The sequence below is a fragment of the Chelon labrosus genome, assembly GCF_963514085.1.
Source record: "Chelon labrosus genome assembly, chromosome: 3".
In the NCBI taxonomy this organism is placed as follows: domain Eukaryota; kingdom Metazoa; phylum Chordata; class Actinopteri; order Mugiliformes; family Mugilidae; genus Chelon; species Chelon labrosus.
Window position 1 is genome coordinate 19577292 of NC_140339.1, and position 20616 is coordinate 19597907.

The window sequence follows — 20616 nt, forward strand, 5'->3', positions numbered from 1 at the left end:
AAAACAGAAAACTCAGCCACGGCCTCGCGTCTCTTGTTTCGCATCGCTCCCTGAAGACACCTTTCATTTTCTTGTCTAGTCTCACTTTTTAAGATTTCCATTACATTATCCAGCTCCTTTTCACATCCTAGGTGGGTTTAAATATTAAAAGATGTAAACATGTAGAATAAAAATTAAATTCACTGAGGAAGAAAGGCAGTGGTCTCTTGTTGACTTTTGTCTTATAAAGCGTTTAAAGATTTTTCTTTGAGTTTTATCAGACATCATGCAGCTCTGCTTAAGTACACTGAAAAGGTACTTGTACTTTGTTTTATTTTTATTTTTTTACATATAAAAATACTTGAGTAAAAAGATTAAAATGTTTAATAATTAAAGGAATGCTACTTTGGCGCCCCCCAGCGGTAGTATAGCAACTTACTGGAAACGTGCATTAGTTTTACTTCAGTGACTTTTGAAATCAGCTGCAATGTTAAAGCTTGAGTACTGCTCACCTTAAAATGGACATTTATAAATGTTTTCATAGATATGCAGGACACGGCCAGCGAGCCGTCACTAGATGTCAGCGTGGGAGCAGTAAAACAATTCAACCTTTTGACAGAAGAACTTAAACGCTGCTCGGCATCAACATCTTTATTGTTTACAGTCTATACACAGATCTAAATTCATGCAAGTGTCAAACTTGCAACAAAAGAAATATTTCCGCTGCCACCAGAGGCTGACCTAGCCTCATTTGGGCCAGCATTGCACTCTGGGTAATGTAGGCACAGTAAAGATGAAAAACTAAGACAGCAGACCAGCAGAAAACTCATGCAGCTTTACACAGTACTGTGGTTTGAAGCAGAAACGAAAGCATGCTACAGACTGATAGTTATAGTCTGGAAACAAGAAAGGAAGAGGTACAGTAGCTCAGGTCCATCATTATAAAATAGTTCAGGAAACATCTACGTCCTTTAACATTTAATAACTAAATCTCAGCTTTTGTAAAGAAATTACATTGATAAAAATAGAATCATTTTGCCTTGCTAGTCTGGCTAAGACGTTCAGTTCCTTCGCTCTCTGAAGCAGAAAGAAGTCTGTAGTGCTTCAAAAAAAAAGTCTAAATGGGATGACAAGCTGTGCGTCAACCATAAATGCTTTTTACAGAAAAATAACAAAACGTAACAAATAGTTAGGTTATGTTTTAGCTGACACAACTGTGGTGTAGTGTAGAATAAACAATCAGTCCATGAAGCTCGGAGCTATCTCAGATTAATTCATGACAGTTCAAGAGTACCGCTGTGCTGTTGTTTCAGTAGTCTAAGTCAGTCTGTATGGCTTTTTCTTCTCTTTTCAGTGACACCGCTGCTTTCTGAAGGCCGTCAAATAATAAATATCAAGCCTGCGCATACACACAGCTGTGTTTGCATAGAGCTAACAAAGGTTACACACATACATAGAAAAGTCTAAATCAAGTAGTGGTTACTAGTATCAATTTAGAAATGTACAGAAAACGATTGTGTTTAGTAGTGACTTACAGCCTCAAGCATTTCAGGATGAACATGTGTACACTTTTATGGGGGACACACATATTTATATACATTTCAATATATCTGCATGTTCCACACCATCTCTTCTCCACAACCAGCCATTACAGTAGGTGCAAATACACAGAAATGCTATACACGACATCCACAAAGTCATTTACCAACATGAAACTTTAAAGAGCGATTCATCTGTGGATGCCCAACCTCCAACAGTGGCTTCAGGAGTGTCAAGAGCAGCAGTGTCAGATGGGTATCAGGAATAGCAGTTCATGGAAAAAGGCTGTTTTACAAAGCGCTGGAATGTACTGGAGCTTGGAGCTGAAGAGATGTGTTCAGGAGGACGCTAAATTGATTGAGTTGGAGAGAGACAGAGGACATGTCAGTTACAGAAGACCATGTGGACCTGCTGGCCGTAGAAGGGGTGGTTGGAGCGCTCGGCTACGGCCTGCCTGGCGATCTCCTCACTAGGGAAGGTGATCAAGGCCTCGCCGCTGCACTGACCACTGAAGTTGTACAAGATGAGAACGGCGTCTGGCTGGAGCTGCGGACAAACACAAGGAGACAAGGAAATGAGTCGCCGGATCTACCTGTAGCTGCAGCAGGAAAACACCAGGGGGCGCCCAGGAAGCTGAGGAGGAATAACAGCACTGGAAAGTCATCTCATTAAACCGGTCCAGTTAGAGAGCAAACAAGAAAGAAAGAAAGAAAAGGATTAGAGAGTGAAAGCAGGGGACATGCTGTTCTTAAAGACCTGAAACCCACAAGGCAGGTTATGACACCACACACATTAATCATCCGTTAGTTCGCATGCATTCACAACTGGTACCAAAATCAAGTTTGATGCCAAAATGATTCCTTAAGACATGCAGACATGAAACAATTCACTGATCACATTAAAGGTGACAGCAGAAAAAAAAACCATCAAGTCTACATGAGTCATGCTTCAGAGCCTCAGAGAGAGAAACCATTTTCATGAGCAGCGATTTCTACAGAAGCTGGGACATTTACAGTGACCCTGAGGAGGCAGGTAGAAGTAGTATCAGCGACGCAGACTAAAGGTTTTAGGTGACTAAATGTTTTAGGTGACTAAATGACGAGGGAGACGGCACTTAATTATTTTTTTAAAGTTCGAAATGAGGGAAACTACAAACACTTTCACCATCGCCGTTGAACAGGTGAGGCTGGTCATGTGCCAAAAATCTGCAGGCTCTTAATCCAGCACATGAAACCGGAGTGATTTGAGCGAGTGAGTGAACTTGTGTTCGGTTTTCAACCTGCAGACAGTAGGCTCTGCACAGGACGTTTAACGGCCTCTGCTGTACAACACTGTCTGCCACTAGTGTACAAAATGTTAACGACATCTTTCTGATGCCGTCTTACAGCATTTTAGTTCCTCTCAAAACACAAGGGGGAGCAGGGGAAGCAACACTGTCCTTCCTGGAAAATGTGACAATTTGAATACTAGATGCTTTTTCTGTTACTGGGGCAACACCAACACCACACAACGTTTCATATTATAATCAGTTCTGCGTGTTCACGTGACGGTCTGTCAGGATTCCAGCATGAGCACATGTAACACACCAGCAGGAAGTAGCTCAGTTATGAGGAAGATTTGTTTAGGAAGCAGAAGGCGGCATGGCGGGTCAGGAGCTTTAAACCTCGACGGCGATCCTGTCTAGAGAAGTCTGTCTGAATTTGCTGATGTGTGTGTTAGATTTTGTGTTTTATTCCAATCTGAAGAACACATGCTACATTTATTTTGTGTGTATTCCAGTAAATGAATGAATTGAGCTTTGGTAACTGACTTCAAAGCAGTAGCAGCAGAGTCAAACTCATCCAGTAAATACTAAATTGGTGATTTATGGGTTCAAACATGCAATTATAAAGCACTTTTTGTCATTATATAAAATGACCACATCTAATGGAAAGCATAGAGTCCCCATAATGTAAATGCCACTTTACATTAAACCCAAAAGTTAAGAAAAGCTTTCACCCGTTAACCCAACAATAAATCACCACTTCAGTACTTACTGGGCATTTTGCTGGCAGTCTATATTAGCCATCTGTTTGCCAAAACACATAGATGTCATGATTGAAGTAGGAAATGCCCCCTCTCTCCACTCAGCTTCTCGGGTCTGGAGGCTCTTCTTACCTTGGGGTGAGTCCCTAAAGACAGAGCCATTCTTTGGGCTGAATCAGACTCCTGGCCTGTTCGTTCATCTGAACCACGCCGCTGTACTCGTCAGGGGCGTACTACACATAGCATAATAATGGACAGACAGTCAGGGTGGGAGGCCTCCACATGGTTTCACACATGACACTCTCAAAAAATGCAAAAAAACACACCAAACCAGAAATATACACACACGCGCGCACACACACATCATATACTGACAGAACAGGCTACATTTGAACTACACAGTGATCACCAGAGCTGGTGTGGGAACTCTTTTCTCACCCAGGGCCAGTGAGAGATGCTAACGCAGCCAGAAACCAACACACTCCATTAGGGATACAATTGCAATAGTTCAGCCAACAGTCAGAACGACAGTCAGCTCTCAAACACACACACAATGTACACTCTTGGGCTTTCATTTCTCTGTCACAGCATGTAAAGTTCTCCATAAAATCTCTCAGAGAATTGTTGTGAATTTAGTATTTGCTCATACCCACACACACACACACACACACAAACGTCAAAGTATGGTACAAATATTAGATTACTAGAGCCATAAAGACCAAAAGCAGACCCAAGATCTGTGACACAACAACAGCAACACAATCCCTCCACCTCCACCCCCTCCCTCCCCAACTCGCAAACTGTCAGAGGCCACACCTGTCAGGGTTCATACCTGCTTCAGGGGACTCCACCTAATTTGGGCTGGCAGCAGTAAAACATGGGAAGCAAAGAGGAGGGGGAGAGCACAAGTGCATACATGTCCCTTAATTGAACAGTACTGTGATGTGATTTTAAAATAAAGAGCACCAATGGAAATGGGCCCAATGGTCCAACAAATAGAAACTTCATCGTGTGGGGTTGCAGACAGTGGTAAGAGTTCATAATTAGCAACAGAGCAAAATGGAAAGAAACACTGACAAAGTTACACTGGTCAGCATTTAAACCCCCCATCGTTACCAAATGACAGAACTTCTGTAGGAAGAAGCTAAAAGCCTGGGAGCATTTTAAATATTACTACTACATCAGACACCATAAACAAAAAGCATTTGCAGTAAATGGCTTCACATCCTGCTAATCCTCTCTTTGTAACACATTCCCCAAAACACAAACGCACATTCCTATCATCACCTTCCTTTCAGCTCTGCATGTACTGACCTGGTATCCCTGGAAGAAGCTGAGGATGTCCTTGACTCCGGTATTGTAGGGCAGACCCTGCATCCTGACCAGGGCACCAGGCTGGGGCAGCACAGAGGAGGCAGCGGCTGCAGCAGGGTGGGGCTGAGCTGCAACTGCTGCCACCGCTCCTGGTGGAGCTGCAAAGTAGCTAACTGTGGAGGGAGACACTGGGGGGCTGGAGAGCAAAATTGAAAGAGGACGAGAAGAGAAAGAAGGAAACAGGTAAGATGAGGTAAGAAGGGAGATGTGGTACTTTTTTTTTTTTTCACATGCCTAACAGTTTGCTGTACTAACCTGGGGTAGTAAGCTGTGTAGTTCATGTTCATGTTCATATAGAGATGTGGCTGAGGGGGGTAGTAGGCCAGAGTGTGAGCGGGGCTGTGTGCGGTAGTCTGAGGAGGTCTTGGAGCTGCCAACAGAGGGGGCTGATACAGGGCAGCCTCAGAGAGAATAGTCGGGGGAGTGGGGAAAGCAGCGTAGGCTGTGGGGGGAGACAGACCTGCAGAAAGAGACAAAGATATGAATGTATACATTCCTGAGAGAGGTAAAGCAATATGAAGATTATACATTGATTTTATGATTTGGTCCCATTGACGTCTGTGTAAGATTAAAAAAATAAATGCTTCTAAGTGTTGACAAGAATGAGACGTTCAGACCAACAGACTAAACACACACCCAACCCACTGTCTGCATGACGGAGACATAAAAACTGATAAACCTGAAGTTCAAGTTTGCAAGTTAAGCAATTATTTTGACATGTCCCTTTTTCTAGAACATGTGCTTAACATTCACTTCTGTCATGTAAGGATTTGACGGCCTTTTATTCTCTACTGGCCATTATGGGGTTTGAAGACTACTGGTAGGACAAAGCAAGACATCTGAAGATAAATAAACAGCTGCAAACCTAGCATTAATATATTATTAATCGTCTGTAAATAAGCAGCCAGTCTATCAGACATAATCTATTGAAAAAGTTCTAATGGACATTTAGCACTTAACACTATTGGATTGAATTATAACATTAACCTTTAATTAACACATAGTTTAATCATATCATCTAAACCTATCAGCTTGTTTAAGTAGATCAAGGAACATCAAACCATAAGCCAATACTGTAACAATAAACTCAGCCAAGTTAGGAAAAACTAACTCCTTAGGTTAGAAAGACGTCACAAAAACCTGTCCTCTAGACCAAGTATTTTATTTCCAAAGTGCACGGCGTCCTTCGGTCTGTCACACTTGAAATACAAACACATACAAATGACAGTATGGATGTATTTACATACAAACAGCCACTATCTGTGTGAGGCTGTGGGCAGCTGTGGTCTCCCTCAGTGCCAACCAGGCAACACAGACAAACAACACTGCTGACCTTGTGGAGGCTCAAGTGTTCCCAGGTTGATTAGGGTAAAAAAAATAAATAAATAAATAAAAAACCTCAACTCTAGTTGGAATGGAAATCCATCATCACGTAGTTAATAAATAAATCAAAACTAAAACTAGTAAACCGGTTAATCAGCGACCATAAAAAAGTAATCTGCAGAGTTTTTTTTTCCAATCTAATCTCCAGCAGCAAAGACAGATATGAGACATAACTGAGCAAAGTACATAGTTTAATCTGCATCCAGCACACTCTAAACTGTGTATGTTGCAATAAAAAAAAACAGCACTACTAACCACAAAGTACAGCTGAGGCTCACTGAAACATGAGTAATGCTATTTGGTCAAAAAATGATAAACTATGAAGAACGGTAACGGTACACTTAATTCCGAGTTGGACATGAACATCTGTATGAAACTGAAAGGCCATCTGTCAAATAGTTGAAATATTTTAGTGTAGAACAAAGTTTACTTCTGCCTTAATCTATGTTTGTGGGGTTAACTTACAGGGAAGTTTGCAGGGTGGAGGGGAAAGGCCGCTGCGGTTCAGGGTTCCTCCCATCAGGACGATACTCATCTCCTCTGTTGAGCACTGAAACACCTCGACGTAACGGTCCTTCATTGTCTTTTTATGACACTTTTGGGCCACCATAAACGCCTTGTCAGACGACTTCATTTGGATGAAGGCATCACCAGAGGGCCGCCCCTGCACACGGAAAGGAAGTAGAGATAAACAAAAGAAGAATAAGTAAATCTGTAGGGCAGGTGATTATTATAAAACAGTATGAAGTCCTGCACTGAAAACTAATGGTAGCTCAAGATGTGTCTGTAAAATGTTATAGGATTATTTTCATACTGTATTTCATTTAATGTATTTAAAAACCAAGCTAAAACAAAGACTACTGGACTATTTTGGGTTTTCTTGAAGATGTTCCATCACTCATTCAAGTGGCTTCTTCAGGCAGGATGAGTTCCTTTGCCTTCGTTTAACTTTCTTTAATGTATGTGAAGATTCTCAGATACCCACATAGATTTACACAGATTTAAGACGTGTAGCGTCACAGTTACGTGTGTGTGCCCGGGCCAAAGTCTGTACCAGTCTGACCTGTTGATTAAGGACCATGTGGACTCCATGGGGTTTGATATCAACGGTGTGCTCCCCCATGAACTCCAGGATATCTTCAATACCCGCAGTGTAGGGCAGACCACGGAGGCGAACGCAGTCCCGAGTGCTACTGGCTGCTGGAAGGAAGGGAGGTGTGGCGAGGACTGGGACAGGCACGATGGGTGAAGGGGGCAGTGTGGAGATTAGAGGTGTGGACATATAGCGGTTCAGGACCTGGAGAGTACAAATTAATTTACTGATTATTTCTCCCAAAAGAAAACAACAAAGCAGATTTTGAATTTGGGTGGTAAGCTATATAGTTCCTCCTTTGCATATGCAATCACTGATGAAATAGGTGATTGCATCACTCACTGCACATGCAAAAGAGACTCACGAAGATTAAGACAGGAAAAACTAAAAAGGGTTGAATCAAGCATGGTTTATGGTACAATAAGGTCACAGCAGTTTCTCAGTGGGATCCAAATTACATGCATATATTATGTCATTATCTGTTGTGCAAACTCTAATCAACTGGATTATGTCTTAACTGGTGTGTCACAGTTTCCATACCATGTTTGCTTACTTCTCTAGGTTGTCATGACATCAGTTATTTGGAAACCTTACTGACAGGGGAAGCAGCTGTTATAGACCTCGGCCCATGGTGATGGCATCACACACAGACAGAGGACCTTTTGGGATTATTTAAGGTAACAAAAAGGCATAGACAAGAGCCTACATTAGGAGGAAATAAAAATCCTGAATTTGTCTATATATATATTCATAGCTAGTTGCTTAGTTATCAAATAGTGTAGAAATTAATGCCAATGACAGCAATGGCATGTTTGTGTTGAAAATAGAAAACCACTGCTGCAAGTTCCCCTCTTAAAGTTTCCAGCATTACCCTTTCTGGAAACACATTTTTTTTTTAATGTTATGACCAAACTTACGGTAAGGGTATTATTCCAGATGGTAACCCCCCCCCCCCCCCCCCCCCCCCCCCCCCCCAAAAAAAAGAAGAAAATGATTAAATTACCTGTTGCACCTCAGCTGCAGTGCTCCTAAAAAGCTCAATGTAACGCTTCCCCAGGATCTGCTTGTGCTTCTTTAGGGCATTCTGAGCATACTCCTCACACGAGAAGAGCACAAAGGCATCGCCAGTGGGGCGTCCGTCAGGGTACTTGACGAAGAGCAAACCCTCAACACCATCTGTGACTGGGCTCTCAGGACCAAGGAAGGACAGTACTTCCTGGGGTGTCGCAGTGAATGGTAACCCCCGCATACGGATGATCACCTGGTTCTCCTTGGACAGGAACTGGGCCACCTCATTAGACGTACCTAGAGTCACAGAGGACAGTTGACATTAATTACGACCTCCCTACATCGTATGTCCCAGACACTGGCACCCAGGTCTCTCCCTTCATAAGACAACTACAACACAGAGTCTGAGTGTGTACGAAAAGCATTTACCGTTACCGTTTTGCATTCCTTTCTTATTTTTAATATTAACATTTAAATGTTAATTAGTCTTTCAACAAGCCAACACCGCATTGCATACAATTGCAGTTGACTTGGCTTTGTTTATGATGTTCCTCTTTACTCTGCTTTACTGCAAAAAGAGGATAGGATCAACTTATATAACCAGTGAAAAGAGGACTATAAAAAGGAATGGTCTCGCCTCATCTCCGAGCCAACCCTTCAAGTTGCAAATAAGTACTGTACAAGTGATAATTAGATAGGTCTACATACACTAGCTAACCATGTTCAGATAAGATTTGCTTCAACAACAAGAATTTCTTTGATTACTCTGTTAAACTACATGTTCAGCCACATGGGAAATGTTGATGACCCATCACAAGATATGATTGTCATCCATTGATCATTTTAAAAAACTGTGTGGATGTAAACTTATAAAAGTAGTTTGTGTGCTGTTCCGGCAAACAAGCACCTTTACCTCAAATCAAAAAAAGTCTAAGCTATGTCAGTATTATTGTGTGTGTTCGTTGCTTAAAGTCCAGTGTGCTATCAATCTGTATTGATCTTAACTCATCTGAGCAAAGTCCAGGGTCTGACTAGCAGCTACTGTAAGCTATCTGCTGCCAGTGACTGTTTCTTTGTCTGCAATCTGTGTCCCGTGTCACTGCCGGCTGCAGCTCAATGATCCAGAGGCCCCAGGCCCTGGCTTTGTCTCTTCACACCCCCTTTGTATCGGCCCTGAGTTGGCCCTTTCACCGGGCGTCAGCCCCGTCTCCCTCAGGGGAGTGGAGCTGGAGGCTGAACTGAACAGGTGAGCTGCTGTTAGCCCTGAGTGATTTCTCTCCAACTGGCCTCTGAGGGGTTGATCGAAAGAGGAAGCGGTGAGGAAGGGATGGGGGGCTGTGGGGGAAGCTCCTCACAAAGCGTCTTTCATTAGTCTGAGATAAGCTGCTAGAGAGTCACTGGGATGAGGCAAAGACACAGGTAACAGGAGAGAGAGGTGAGGAGCAAAGGAGATCCCTTCTTTTACAGTTACTAAAAGCTGCACTTTTACAGATGTGGAATGCTGCTTCACTTCTAACACACAGTCTTTCACTATGACCGTACAGAGAGGAGAGGAGTAAAACAAATCTGAAATCTGACCTCCAGCAATCTTGAGGAATTCCTCTCCTGTGGCCTTGTAAACCTGACAAAGACAAGAGGAAACTGGATTTAGTCATAAATAACGTATTAACTCGTATAGAGCTAACATACACTGCCTTCAGATTAATGAAGACAAGTCAAACATCTTCACTCTTATAAAAACAGAGAGCAGGAAAACAGCAGCACTGGACTTTACATCATGAAACCTGAGGGTATTCATTTCTCGGTACTTTAATCATATTTAGTTAAAGAGGCATTTTCCACATTCAGCTTGACTTAACCCTCGTGCTACCTATGGGGTCTCTGGGACCCCAAGCGAATGGACAGACAGATAGAGATCATGCAAGAGTGTAGCACGAGGGTTAAGAGAAGAGACTAGTGTTCAGCTAGCAGCTCAATTTTAGCAGACAAAACTAAACCACAAATTGCTTAGCTGTACCTCTATGTAGCGGCTGCCCATGTGGTGTTTGTGACGTTCCAGGGCCAGGTCTCTATGCTCCGAGTTGATAAAGCGAACTAAGGCCTCTCCATTCCTCCTGCCCTGAGCGTTCAGACACAAGGCCACACCACCCCTGAAACACAAGTGCACAGATATTGTTCATGCAATGGCACACAATTAATTATAAGAATCTCTAGTTGGGAATAAAACTGAAACATCCTGTCCACTATCAGTTTCACACCTGTATCAGGACAATAAGAACTGGGTTTAACAGGGATACAAATGGTCTTGCCATGTTCGTACTAGGAACAGTTAAAAACCGGTGCCAATGGCAGGTATGGCTAAGTAACAAAGTCATAATACCAATACTTCTAAATTACTATGTTTCTAAATTACATTTTCTATGTTGCTGCTGTACTTTCAGCTAAATGTCTGCATGCTAACACACAATGATAATTCTAACAAGCTGCTTTTCAAGTGATATGTTTACAGTGTTCACCACCGTTGTTTAGTTTGCACAAACCTCCAAAAATCACATTTTGTTTATTTGAAGAAACCCATGAGGTGCAACATACTTGGCAATATTGAGGCCTTTAAAGAAGCGAGCTATATCTTGGTCTGAGGACTGCCATGGAAGCCCCCGTGCTCTGATCACCGTCTCACTGTCCACTGGCTCCGTCTTACTGCTGAGCAAAAAAATTAAATAAATAAAAACATCTGTGACGTTAAAAGGAACAATAATTACATTATTAAAAGCATTTCCACAGATGGATCGGATTTAGAAAAACACACCAATACCATCACTCTTGAGTTTGAACAAATTGTCCACAGATCGTAGAGACAAAGGGCACTCACAGTAAGTGCTTAACACAGTAACACACTCCCATGATTAAATGTCAGAGGGTTGTCAAGGTGATAGGCTTCTGGCTGTCTGAGAACCGCATGATTTGGTGCTTTGCTACTAGATATCCAGGTAAGCGCTTGATGGCAAAGTTGGACAGCTTTAATAACACACTTGTGGTTTCCTTGTTGCTGTAATCAATGCCGAGAGCCCTAGGTCTGAGGTCTGAACAGGGTTAGCTGCTGGCTAACAGGTGTGGCAAGAAAACACACAAACACAGGCTAAGATAAATGTATATTGTAAAAGTTTCTACATACCATGTGCCAGAGTCAAACTTGTACTTCACTGTTTCAACACAGGAGAACTTGTGATCTAAAAAATAAAAACAAAAACAAAAAACTGTATTACAGAATGTATTGTTGAAGCCTCGATGTTTCAGCAGTGTCAGTCTGGAGCACTCTGCATTCCTGTAATCTATCCCACCCATGTACAGTACTTAGCCGTTATTAAGGGGGTAAAGCCAGAGGGGACTGTCACAATTAAGATGGAACATTTCAGATAAAGTTTGATTTATCCACACTGTAACATATCTGGAGTCATCACTCTCCTGTCCACAGATCAGTAACTTGCATAATGACAAATAAGAGGGTCTGCTGCTTCTTAACACACATTATAATATCGACTGTCATGGTGCCCTATGGAGGAGGTACTTTTCTGCAAAGTTAGGGAGTTACTTACTGTAAGGATCAGCCAGGATGCTGAGCGTCAGTTGCACCATGCTCCCCACCTCCCTCACCTCCATCGACTGCTCTGACACAGCAGGAACACCAACATCTATACACACAGTTAAGGAAGCTGTCCAGTTTTCACTGTTATTTTGACTACTCCACATGTCATTTTACATTTGTAACGTATATATAACCCGCAATTACAGTTTTGCTTCTCAGAGGATTTTAAAATTTTCCCATTTTAGTGGTCCGGCTAGCAAAGGATACGTTCCAACATGGAGGTGAGTGTGAGCTTCTGCACGGGGCCAGCATTTGGGCAGCATCTGTGAAACTCCTTGCGGATGTCCACAAATGAAAAGAAACATTCAGGTAGAACAAGATTCTGGAGAGGAAGAAACAAAAGGGACAGGGTCAGGTGAAATGGCATGTACGTCAAAGTAACAAAAAGCTTTCTGAAACATTTTCCTTTTGGATCTTAAATCAGAACTGTATGGGCATGTGCCTGCACAGACACGTGTCTTGAGTTTGAGAGGGAAAAAAAAAGGATTACCTTTTTGGAAGCTTCGGGGTGGAGGGCCTGACGAATGATAAGGGGACTGTTCACACACAGTGTGTAAGAGTTCCTGCCGAGGCATTTTACTTCTGATGACACTGACTGCTGGAACTGTGGTGACACATAAGAAAAGGAGGAAATGTATAAAAGGAGACAAGTTACACTTTTTAAATCTCGTCCAGGAATGCAGAACTGAAACCAAAACATATGAAATAAACAAAATAATTTATTTTGGATTCATCAACTTGCATTTAACGGGATGCTATAAAGGTCAGATATGGTTCAAACATCCACAAAGTGAAGATGAGAGTCCTACAGTAGACTCAGAATCTAAAGTTAAAAAAGTGAAGGTGGTGCTGTATTTGACATTTGACTGTTTGTTTCTCATTGAGAGCGAGGGTAGTCTAACAGGTTTTCGTGTTTGCCTAGTGAGGGAGGGAGCACACAAAGGACAGGAATGATCACACCGCTAATCACGAGATCACAGTTTTCTCTTTGCAAAACCAACAGTCGCAGCAAGACAAGATGAAAAACAGCCCATACAAGTCCAACCTGCCCATCTCCACTTTACAAAAGCTCAGTTGGATACTGCACCCTGTCCCAAATACCACTACCTCCCACATATAAGTGTTTATTTTAACCATCACATTCAATGAGCCTCATTTCTTGTGTTGTGTCAACTTGTTATTGCCGGCATTTGACGGCCAACTGAGGCAATCTCTCTGTTAGCAGTTAGCAATAGTTCCCAACTTTAACATCAAGTAGTCTGAGAACAGCATGGTGCCACCACTGAAATGCTCTAGTGAAGTGTAATATCTGCTCACATTTATTTACTGATTTGGTCCAGCAAATTATGAGGAACAATATAATTTTTGTAAGAGATACTGATTTCCTTTGGGTTCACATTTTTTGTGCTGAGTGAATAGCGTAAAATCTAATTATATAAGCTTGTATGCCAGACATGACTGTTAACATTTTTACTTCAGGTGTTCTTAAACTTCTTAAACTTAGTATACTGTGACTCAGGATGTGAAATTCAAAATTCCCCCTCACCATTTTCATCTTGATCAAAATCCAACATCTACAACGTCTCATCATGTTGTTGTCACAACCCAGGCGTCTAACATTGGCTATCAGATGAATCAGTTCAGGCTTTAATTATTCTAGGCTACATGATAGAGACCACAATTTGCTTGCGATATCAGACACTTCAGAATACTGCTTGTTTATACCGTTACTACCCAGAACACTCAAAGTCATCTCTGTAAGAGCAGTTAGATCTCCTGGATATGTGATCACCTTAAACTCAGTGACTTGTTTCACATGGCCACTGGCTACGTATGACAGACCTTCAAACAGTGAGAGAGCATTAGAGGTGCGTGTTAGGGCACGCTCTTTAACAGTCGGAGAGAAGAGCAGGGCTATTTGGCAGACCCAGCTACTAAGAGGGGAACAAATGCTTCAGGGTTAGATGAAGGGGTTTTAGGATGTTGGGAGAAAAACACGAAAAAATAAAACTGCTTAACATTCAACAAATGAAGATCACGTGAGATGTAAAAGCTTCTGTCTGTTAGAGGTTAGAAGCTCTAACATGCATTTACAGCACAAATTACCTTCAACAACACAAATTCAGCAGTGGGGAAAACAAACTGAGGCTGTGCAGACACTTTTTATAGAACCAGAGCTACTGAATAAGTGGAACCGCAGCATTTACCTGCTGATTTGGTACAGCAGGTATGGGGTATTTAACTGACAACATCACCACAGAAACAACCATCGGTGACAAATCTGCTGAATTAGTTGACAACCGCATCCCAATAAACTCACTGTACAAATAGTTCAAATTGAAAACATTGGTTAAAGGACCATGTTCAGCTATGCACATAACCACTATACAATTCTTTTAAAAGGGAGCATGCACACTGAACAGTGCAGCAACCATGAAAACTCATCTCTTGTATTAATTGTTCATCAGGATAAAAAGTATCTTTGGTCAAAACATTAATCATCACACACATAATCACCTGTAAACATGATGTTAAAAATATATTGCTCCACTTAAAGTCCATGACTTAATTTCCTCATAAATAAGCCAAGACCTTTTTGTGTTTATTTCACCCTCAAGAGTTTGCATGCATCAAGCTCATTATCTGAAGCCTTTATTGTCCAACGGTAAACACAGAAATTCCAAACCATAACACTCAAGAGTTTCATAGATTAACTTAGCGGCATATTTTAAGCTCAGTCATACTGTACAATTTCATGTTTACAGTGACAACAAGCCTAATGTTTGCTCATAGCTGAGCATGCAGCTCCACCTTGGTGCATTACTAAAGCCGGATTACTGGGAGAAAAGCAAATGTTATTGAAGAGGTGGAGACACACCCTCTGCCTTTCTCCCCAGTGTCAAAAACCACAATTGAATTAAGCAAACAAGACAAGACAAATCTCACACTGATAACATACGACGGTCCATTGAGCCAACGTCTCAAAATGACCACAGAAGAAAGATTAGTGCCCTCACATTAAATTAGATTCATTTTATTTTCAATGGACATACTCTAGCAGTAACTTCAGAAGAAAGGAGTGTGTTTGGGCCATGTATGAAATACAACATTTTATCTACTGTGCGTTTTACAATAAAAAAAGATGAAGCTCTTAATTCACGCTACAAACATGCTTATCAGGGCTCACTGGCACACTTGGCTCTGCTACTCATTACCAGCTTACGGTATCTTGACCCATGTTACAATTTCTGTATGATAATGCTACTTCACTACGAGAGTAACATGATTTAGTTCAATTTAATTTATAACAACATTTGCTTCTCCAAAATTACTACAGGAGACACACGTATTCCTGGTGGAACTTCTGGTCTCGTTCTCCCTCTGAAAGGCATTTTCAAAGAAGAGGGGGAGGAAGTGGCCTTTGAACGTGGTTCTATCAGAGTTGGCTCTCCAGTGTAGCTGGACTGTTTGTATGCAGAGCCAAGGCGGGGTGGTGGTGGCTGAAACAAACTCCGATAAGAGAAGTAGGGAGTGTCAGGACAGTCCCTGTGGGTAACTATTTACACACACTTCAACCACGGCGCATTTTGTGACACTTACAGTGTTGCACCATTTGTGGCTAGGTAAAAATTATGGGAGAAATTGAATTTTGCAACAACAACTGGAGTTGGGCCCAGAAATCTTTAGGCACACCCAGCAGAGAAGTGTCAGGATGAGCTACAATAAATGCATCATCACAGGTTTGGCTTGCAACAAATGTGTGAGTGAACTGTGTGTCATCGTTTTGCTGAACTACTCCAATCCAAATTATGCGAAACACTCTTTGACGTGATATATCATGTAAGTCACGTGAGAACATGGCTACCTTTCTAAATGGGCAACAAAAACTGGTAACCAAATCCAGCGGTCAGCATTTTAGGGTTAGGGTCCAGTTTTTCACAACAATGTGTGTAAAGTTGAGTCTCACATCACATGCCGCAACATGCTGTCAATGTCTCAGACTAAAGCAGAGCCTGTGCAGTCAGCAGCAGCCTGACTACAGATAAATCACCATCCATCAGCCTACTGCGCACAACCACAGTGAACTGCAGCCATGACATGCCGAACCGGAATGTGATAAAGTTGTCCAAGTCACCTACAAGTCATAACACATAAGTATACAAAACATGTCAGTAGGTCTCATGTAGTAAAATTGCTATGGTGACAAGAATGGACAAAGATGCATTTTTACAGATGAAACCAATATGTAAACTTTCAAAAGCATGCACAGATCTAAGTATTATGTATGAACTGATGTATGATCACAGAAAAACCGTGTATAAAGTGCTAAACTGCATGGAAGCCAGGTGTTGAGCAGCCCTGCTAATCTCTCCAGCCTCCTCTACCTTAATAAATCTTTCATTAAAGAAAAGCAACAGACGTCCTTGGGGGCTCAGACCACACAGGTCAATACGTCAAGCCCTCCAATAGGAGGGCAGCTGCTCATTTCCCCTCGATCACTGAACAAGCAGGAATCGGCCACCTCATCTAAAATAAACAAGTTTGAGCCACATGCCTCTGAACTACAGTTCAATAAATCGCTTCAAGCTCTCATGAAGAATTTGCATTTTCTTTCCTTCCTTGTATCAACAAAGGAAAACTAATGTTCGAGTGTCCAATAGTAAGAGAAAGTAACCAGTGAGACAAAGGTATGAAAAGAACCAACTGATTGCTTGGGTTAATATTTAAAGGTTCAGCACACAATCTAACCTAGAGTGGCTGAAGCTGTAGTCTCACCAGATTCTGTGTGTATGAACATCTAGACCGAACTCCCATGGAATTTGGACATTTGTTTTTTTGTGCACTAGGTATAATATCCTCTAAAGCATCATTGTTATAAAGGCCCAGGGAGAATTTCAAGACAACAAACAAGAAAATAGTGCATGCATTACATTCAGTAACATTCAGATTATAGCAGCACCAACATCAACGCCAACACAGTGGTCTAGCATGATAATGAGAGGTTTTAGACTATATACTGGAAAGGTGCACCCAGTGCAATCAAACACTCTTGCAAAGGGTAGCTGAAAAACATGTTTGGCAACATAAGCACACCTCCTGACAGGGAGGACCAAGAAAGCAAATTCACATCCTGGTCATAAACAAGCACTGTAACCTCCTGCTGAAGATGAGGCCCAATAGCTGAAGGCCTGCCCTCCTGTCTGTCCTGCAGCCTAAAACAGAGGTGCGGTCCCAGGTAAACATTCCGCCATCCAGATGTCTGCAGAGCCCATCAGGCCCGAGACAAGACTAGACCTGCGACTCCTTATCTCCAGACACCCCCGGCACTGCCCATCCTCGCTCCTGAACGGCTACAAACTGTCAGCACAGTTTAGCTGTCAGGGCCAAACCAATGACACATCTCAACCAGGTGGAAGACCATTTTTCTAAAAGGTCATGTGGGAAATTTGAGGCTCCTCCTCACATTAGCTTACAGCTTAATACCCAGTCAGGCTTGTCGTGTCACATCCCGCTCTGGGCAAAAACTGTCAGAGGAAAGTTTTCTCAGTTTAACAAGCTTGTGGATGTCTCCTAATGTTAGCGACAGTTAAAACTGGCTGTGATTTTCATTTAACACACTGTTTGAAACCGAGTACCAGAATCTTTTAGGGCCCTTGTCTGATTAAAAGAGTACAACGGCTCAATAATATGGACATAAAATGACTCACAGCTAAGCGACCAGTGAGACTCACCTGTTGAAGAACTTTGTCCAGGGGCTCAGCTTTAACGATTTCGTCCAGAGTCAGTCCTGTCTCCTCTTTACACTGCTCTGTCAGCTCCAAAGTGTCAGGCTTGACAAGACATTTGTGAAGCTTCCCAACCTGTGAAAGGATTTAGCGTTTCATGTTGCAGAATGCGTCGTAAAATAACAGTGTAAAATGACAGGCTTTAGTCCCCACAAATACAGGAAATTAACTCTTAAAAAAAAAAAAAAAAAAAAGAAGTCAAACAATTGACAATGTAGTTGCATAATTGTCAATAAAAGTGCTGTTTATATCGAGAAGCTGACATGCTAAACCAAAAAAGTGCGTTTTCTCCACCAGGTGAAATGACACCTCTCACCTGCTCGTTAAATTTTGGCCGCACACCTGTTAAAAGGTGAGCTAGCGAAGTTAGCTAGCATTAGGGAAAAGCTTCAGAGAGCACACCATGTTGGTTTAAATGTCAAACATACTGTTCCACTACAGGTAGACATTAAGCCACAAACACTCTGGGTACATAAGAAACCGTACAACGAACGAAGGGGTCAGAAAGGTCCGTACCTTTTTCTCATGTAGATCCACAATTTGCCACACCAAGAGAATTATTTCCCTCTCATCCGAACCCAGTTTACCCCCATTTGCACCAGCTGTTGCCCCAAAGAACACCACCAGAGTATCACTGTGCGAAGCCATCAGGGACCACAAGGGTAAAAACTACAATTAAAGCAAAGATTAAAATAAAAATAACACGAGGGTTCACCTTTTCCAAGTGATAAGAAGAGCGAACAAAAGGGCTGGAAACTCAATTGAGATAAACGGAGAGAGAAAAAAGAGGAGATTATTTTCAGAGGAGCCACGGAAGAGTTTGCGGTCAGAGACTCTACCTGTTGCTGTACTTGAGTGTGTTCTATCCAGAGATACTGGTTTAACTGGTAAAGAAGGGTGGAAATCTGCGTTTCTTTCACTCGAACTCCATAACAAGCCAAGGTTTTTTTTTTTCCTCTCCTTTCTATTTTTTTTTTCCCCTCCCCGAGTTACCTGTGTGGTTCGGCCTCCGCTCGAGGAGAGCAACAGCGACGTCGTCTATTGGCTGGTTTGCAAAGGTGAGGGTGGGACGCTGCCCTCAGTGCAGCAATCTCATTGGTCGGTTGGCTCTGTTTAATCAGGAAGTGTTCTAACAAAACAGGGCTGCGGAACCTCCATGAGGCATATCCATACCGCGGTCCTGTGGCTTGCTGTTGTGTGATAGTGGAGAGTAAAAGATAAAAGTCACACAAAAGTTTTGAATATTGTCAGAGAGACTGTGTTTTATAAAGGTATACTGGTTTCCATGAAATGTAGTTTGTGTTAAATACATTTCCATTAAACAATATATTCCAAATTTGGCTTGTTATAAAAAAAATTCCCTAAAAACATGTTTAGACAATTGTATTGCACTGAGAACATATATGCCAAGTCAGTGTTTTTATTATGTGCTCTTCTACACCTCTGTTAATGGTGTAAATTATTTGAATTTAATTGTTTGCTCATTGACTCACTTGTGTACAATTACTGCTTCATTTACAAAGTGAAAATAAATAAATAAATAAATCATCATGGGTATGAACATACATTTTATGGAAGCTTGCGGCCACATTTTGAGCTTGCAGTTATTATAAATAATATTTTGCTGCGTAAGCTGATTTTACCCTCTGGCTTAATTAGTGAAAAGTTGTGCAACTGTAAGACTGTCACTTTCTTGCAGCGTTTCCGTCTCGTGATGTGCATTACTCGATGAGTGTTACTAGCTATTCCTTCGAGAAACATCTTTTTGAAAATGTTTTTATAGATTTCTTCACTGCCAAGCAGTTTTATGTCAGGTGTAGAAGAGAACGCAGGAGGTATAGAAAGAAGAGAGAAGTGAAAGTAAAACAAACAGACACATCCAGAGAGATGGCAAAATAAAGAATCAGCATTGTACGTACACTGCCTGGCCAATAAAAAAGTCCCCACCAAAAAAATAAGGTCACACACTCTAATATTTCGTTGGGCCTCCTTTAGCTTTGATTACAGCACACACTCACTGTGGCGCTGTTTTGAGCTTCTGCAGGGTCACAAGGTTTATTTTCATCCAGTGTTGCATTAATTTTTCACCAAGAAAATTGTATTGATGATGAGAGAGTCTGACCACTGCGCAAAGCTTTCTCCAGCACATCCCAAAGATTCTAAATGGACTCTGTGGTGGCCAATCCATGTGTGAAAATGATGTCTCATACTCCCTGAACCACTCTTTCACAATTTGAGCCATATAAATCCTGGCATTGTTGTCTGGGAATATGTCATTCAGTATATTCAGGTAGTCAGCTGACCTCATTCTTTGGACACATAATGTTGCTGAACCTAGACCTGAGCAACTGCAGCAACCCCAGATCATAGCACTGTCCCCACAGGCTTGTACAGTAGGCACTAGACATGATGGGTGCACAACTTCACTTTTTCAACATGGATGTTTAAGAAATGAGAAGCTACTCCTTGCATCAGTTGGGGTTAAATAACTTGTCTGCTGAAAGACAATTTCCCATGCAGAAATTACCCAACATTAGGCTCGTACCTATTTGCTTAGTTAAATCCAGGTCACGCAGTGTAAATGACGTGTTTTTAACTGCTGATCTTTATTCACCCGCTGAAAGTCACACTACTATCATCTATTTCTCTAATTCTCTTCACATGTTTTTTTTTGTGTGTTTGTTATTTGTTCTTTTTTTTTTGGATCACCAGAAAATATGGTAAAAGACACAACAATGAAAACATACTTAATATTTCAGTGACTTCACAGGTCCGTACTGGCT

The 20616-nt window shown here is 41.8% G+C and overlaps 1 protein-coding gene across 3 annotated transcripts; it reads right to left on the bottom strand.

The window, feature by feature from the left end:
- Positions 1 to 1922: 1922 nt before the first annotated feature.
- esrp2 (epithelial splicing regulatory protein 2) lies at positions 1923 to 18826 on the bottom strand. Of its 3 annotated transcripts, none has more exons than XM_084540953.1 (17): positions 18350 to 18666; positions 17780 to 17908; positions 12538 to 12651; positions 12255 to 12369; positions 11998 to 12093; positions 11577 to 11631; positions 10994 to 11104; positions 10419 to 10551; positions 9980 to 10022; positions 8397 to 8698; positions 7364 to 7597; positions 6766 to 6964; positions 5173 to 5377; positions 4858 to 5053; positions 3676 to 3776; positions 3555 to 3586; positions 1923 to 2064 (listed from the first exon to the last, which is right to left on the bottom strand). In XM_084540953.1, exons 1-15 carry the CDS (start codon positions 18479 to 18481, stop codon positions 3690 to 3692), a joined length of 2151 nt encoding a protein of 716 aa, XP_084397079.1. In that variant the 5' UTR covers positions 18482 to 18666; the 3' UTR covers positions 1923 to 2064; positions 3555 to 3586; positions 3676 to 3689. The 3 variants fall into 3 exon arrangements, with proteins under 3 accessions (XP_084397079.1, XP_084397078.1, XP_084397080.1); XM_084540952.1 differs by lacking the exon at positions 3555 to 3586 and adding an exon at positions 18673 to 18826 and having other exon boundaries at positions 1926 to 2064; positions 18350 to 18502; XM_084540954.1 differs by lacking the exon at positions 3555 to 3586 and having other exon boundaries at positions 1926 to 2064; positions 10994 to 11101.
- Positions 18827 to 20616: the final 1790 nt, after the last annotated feature.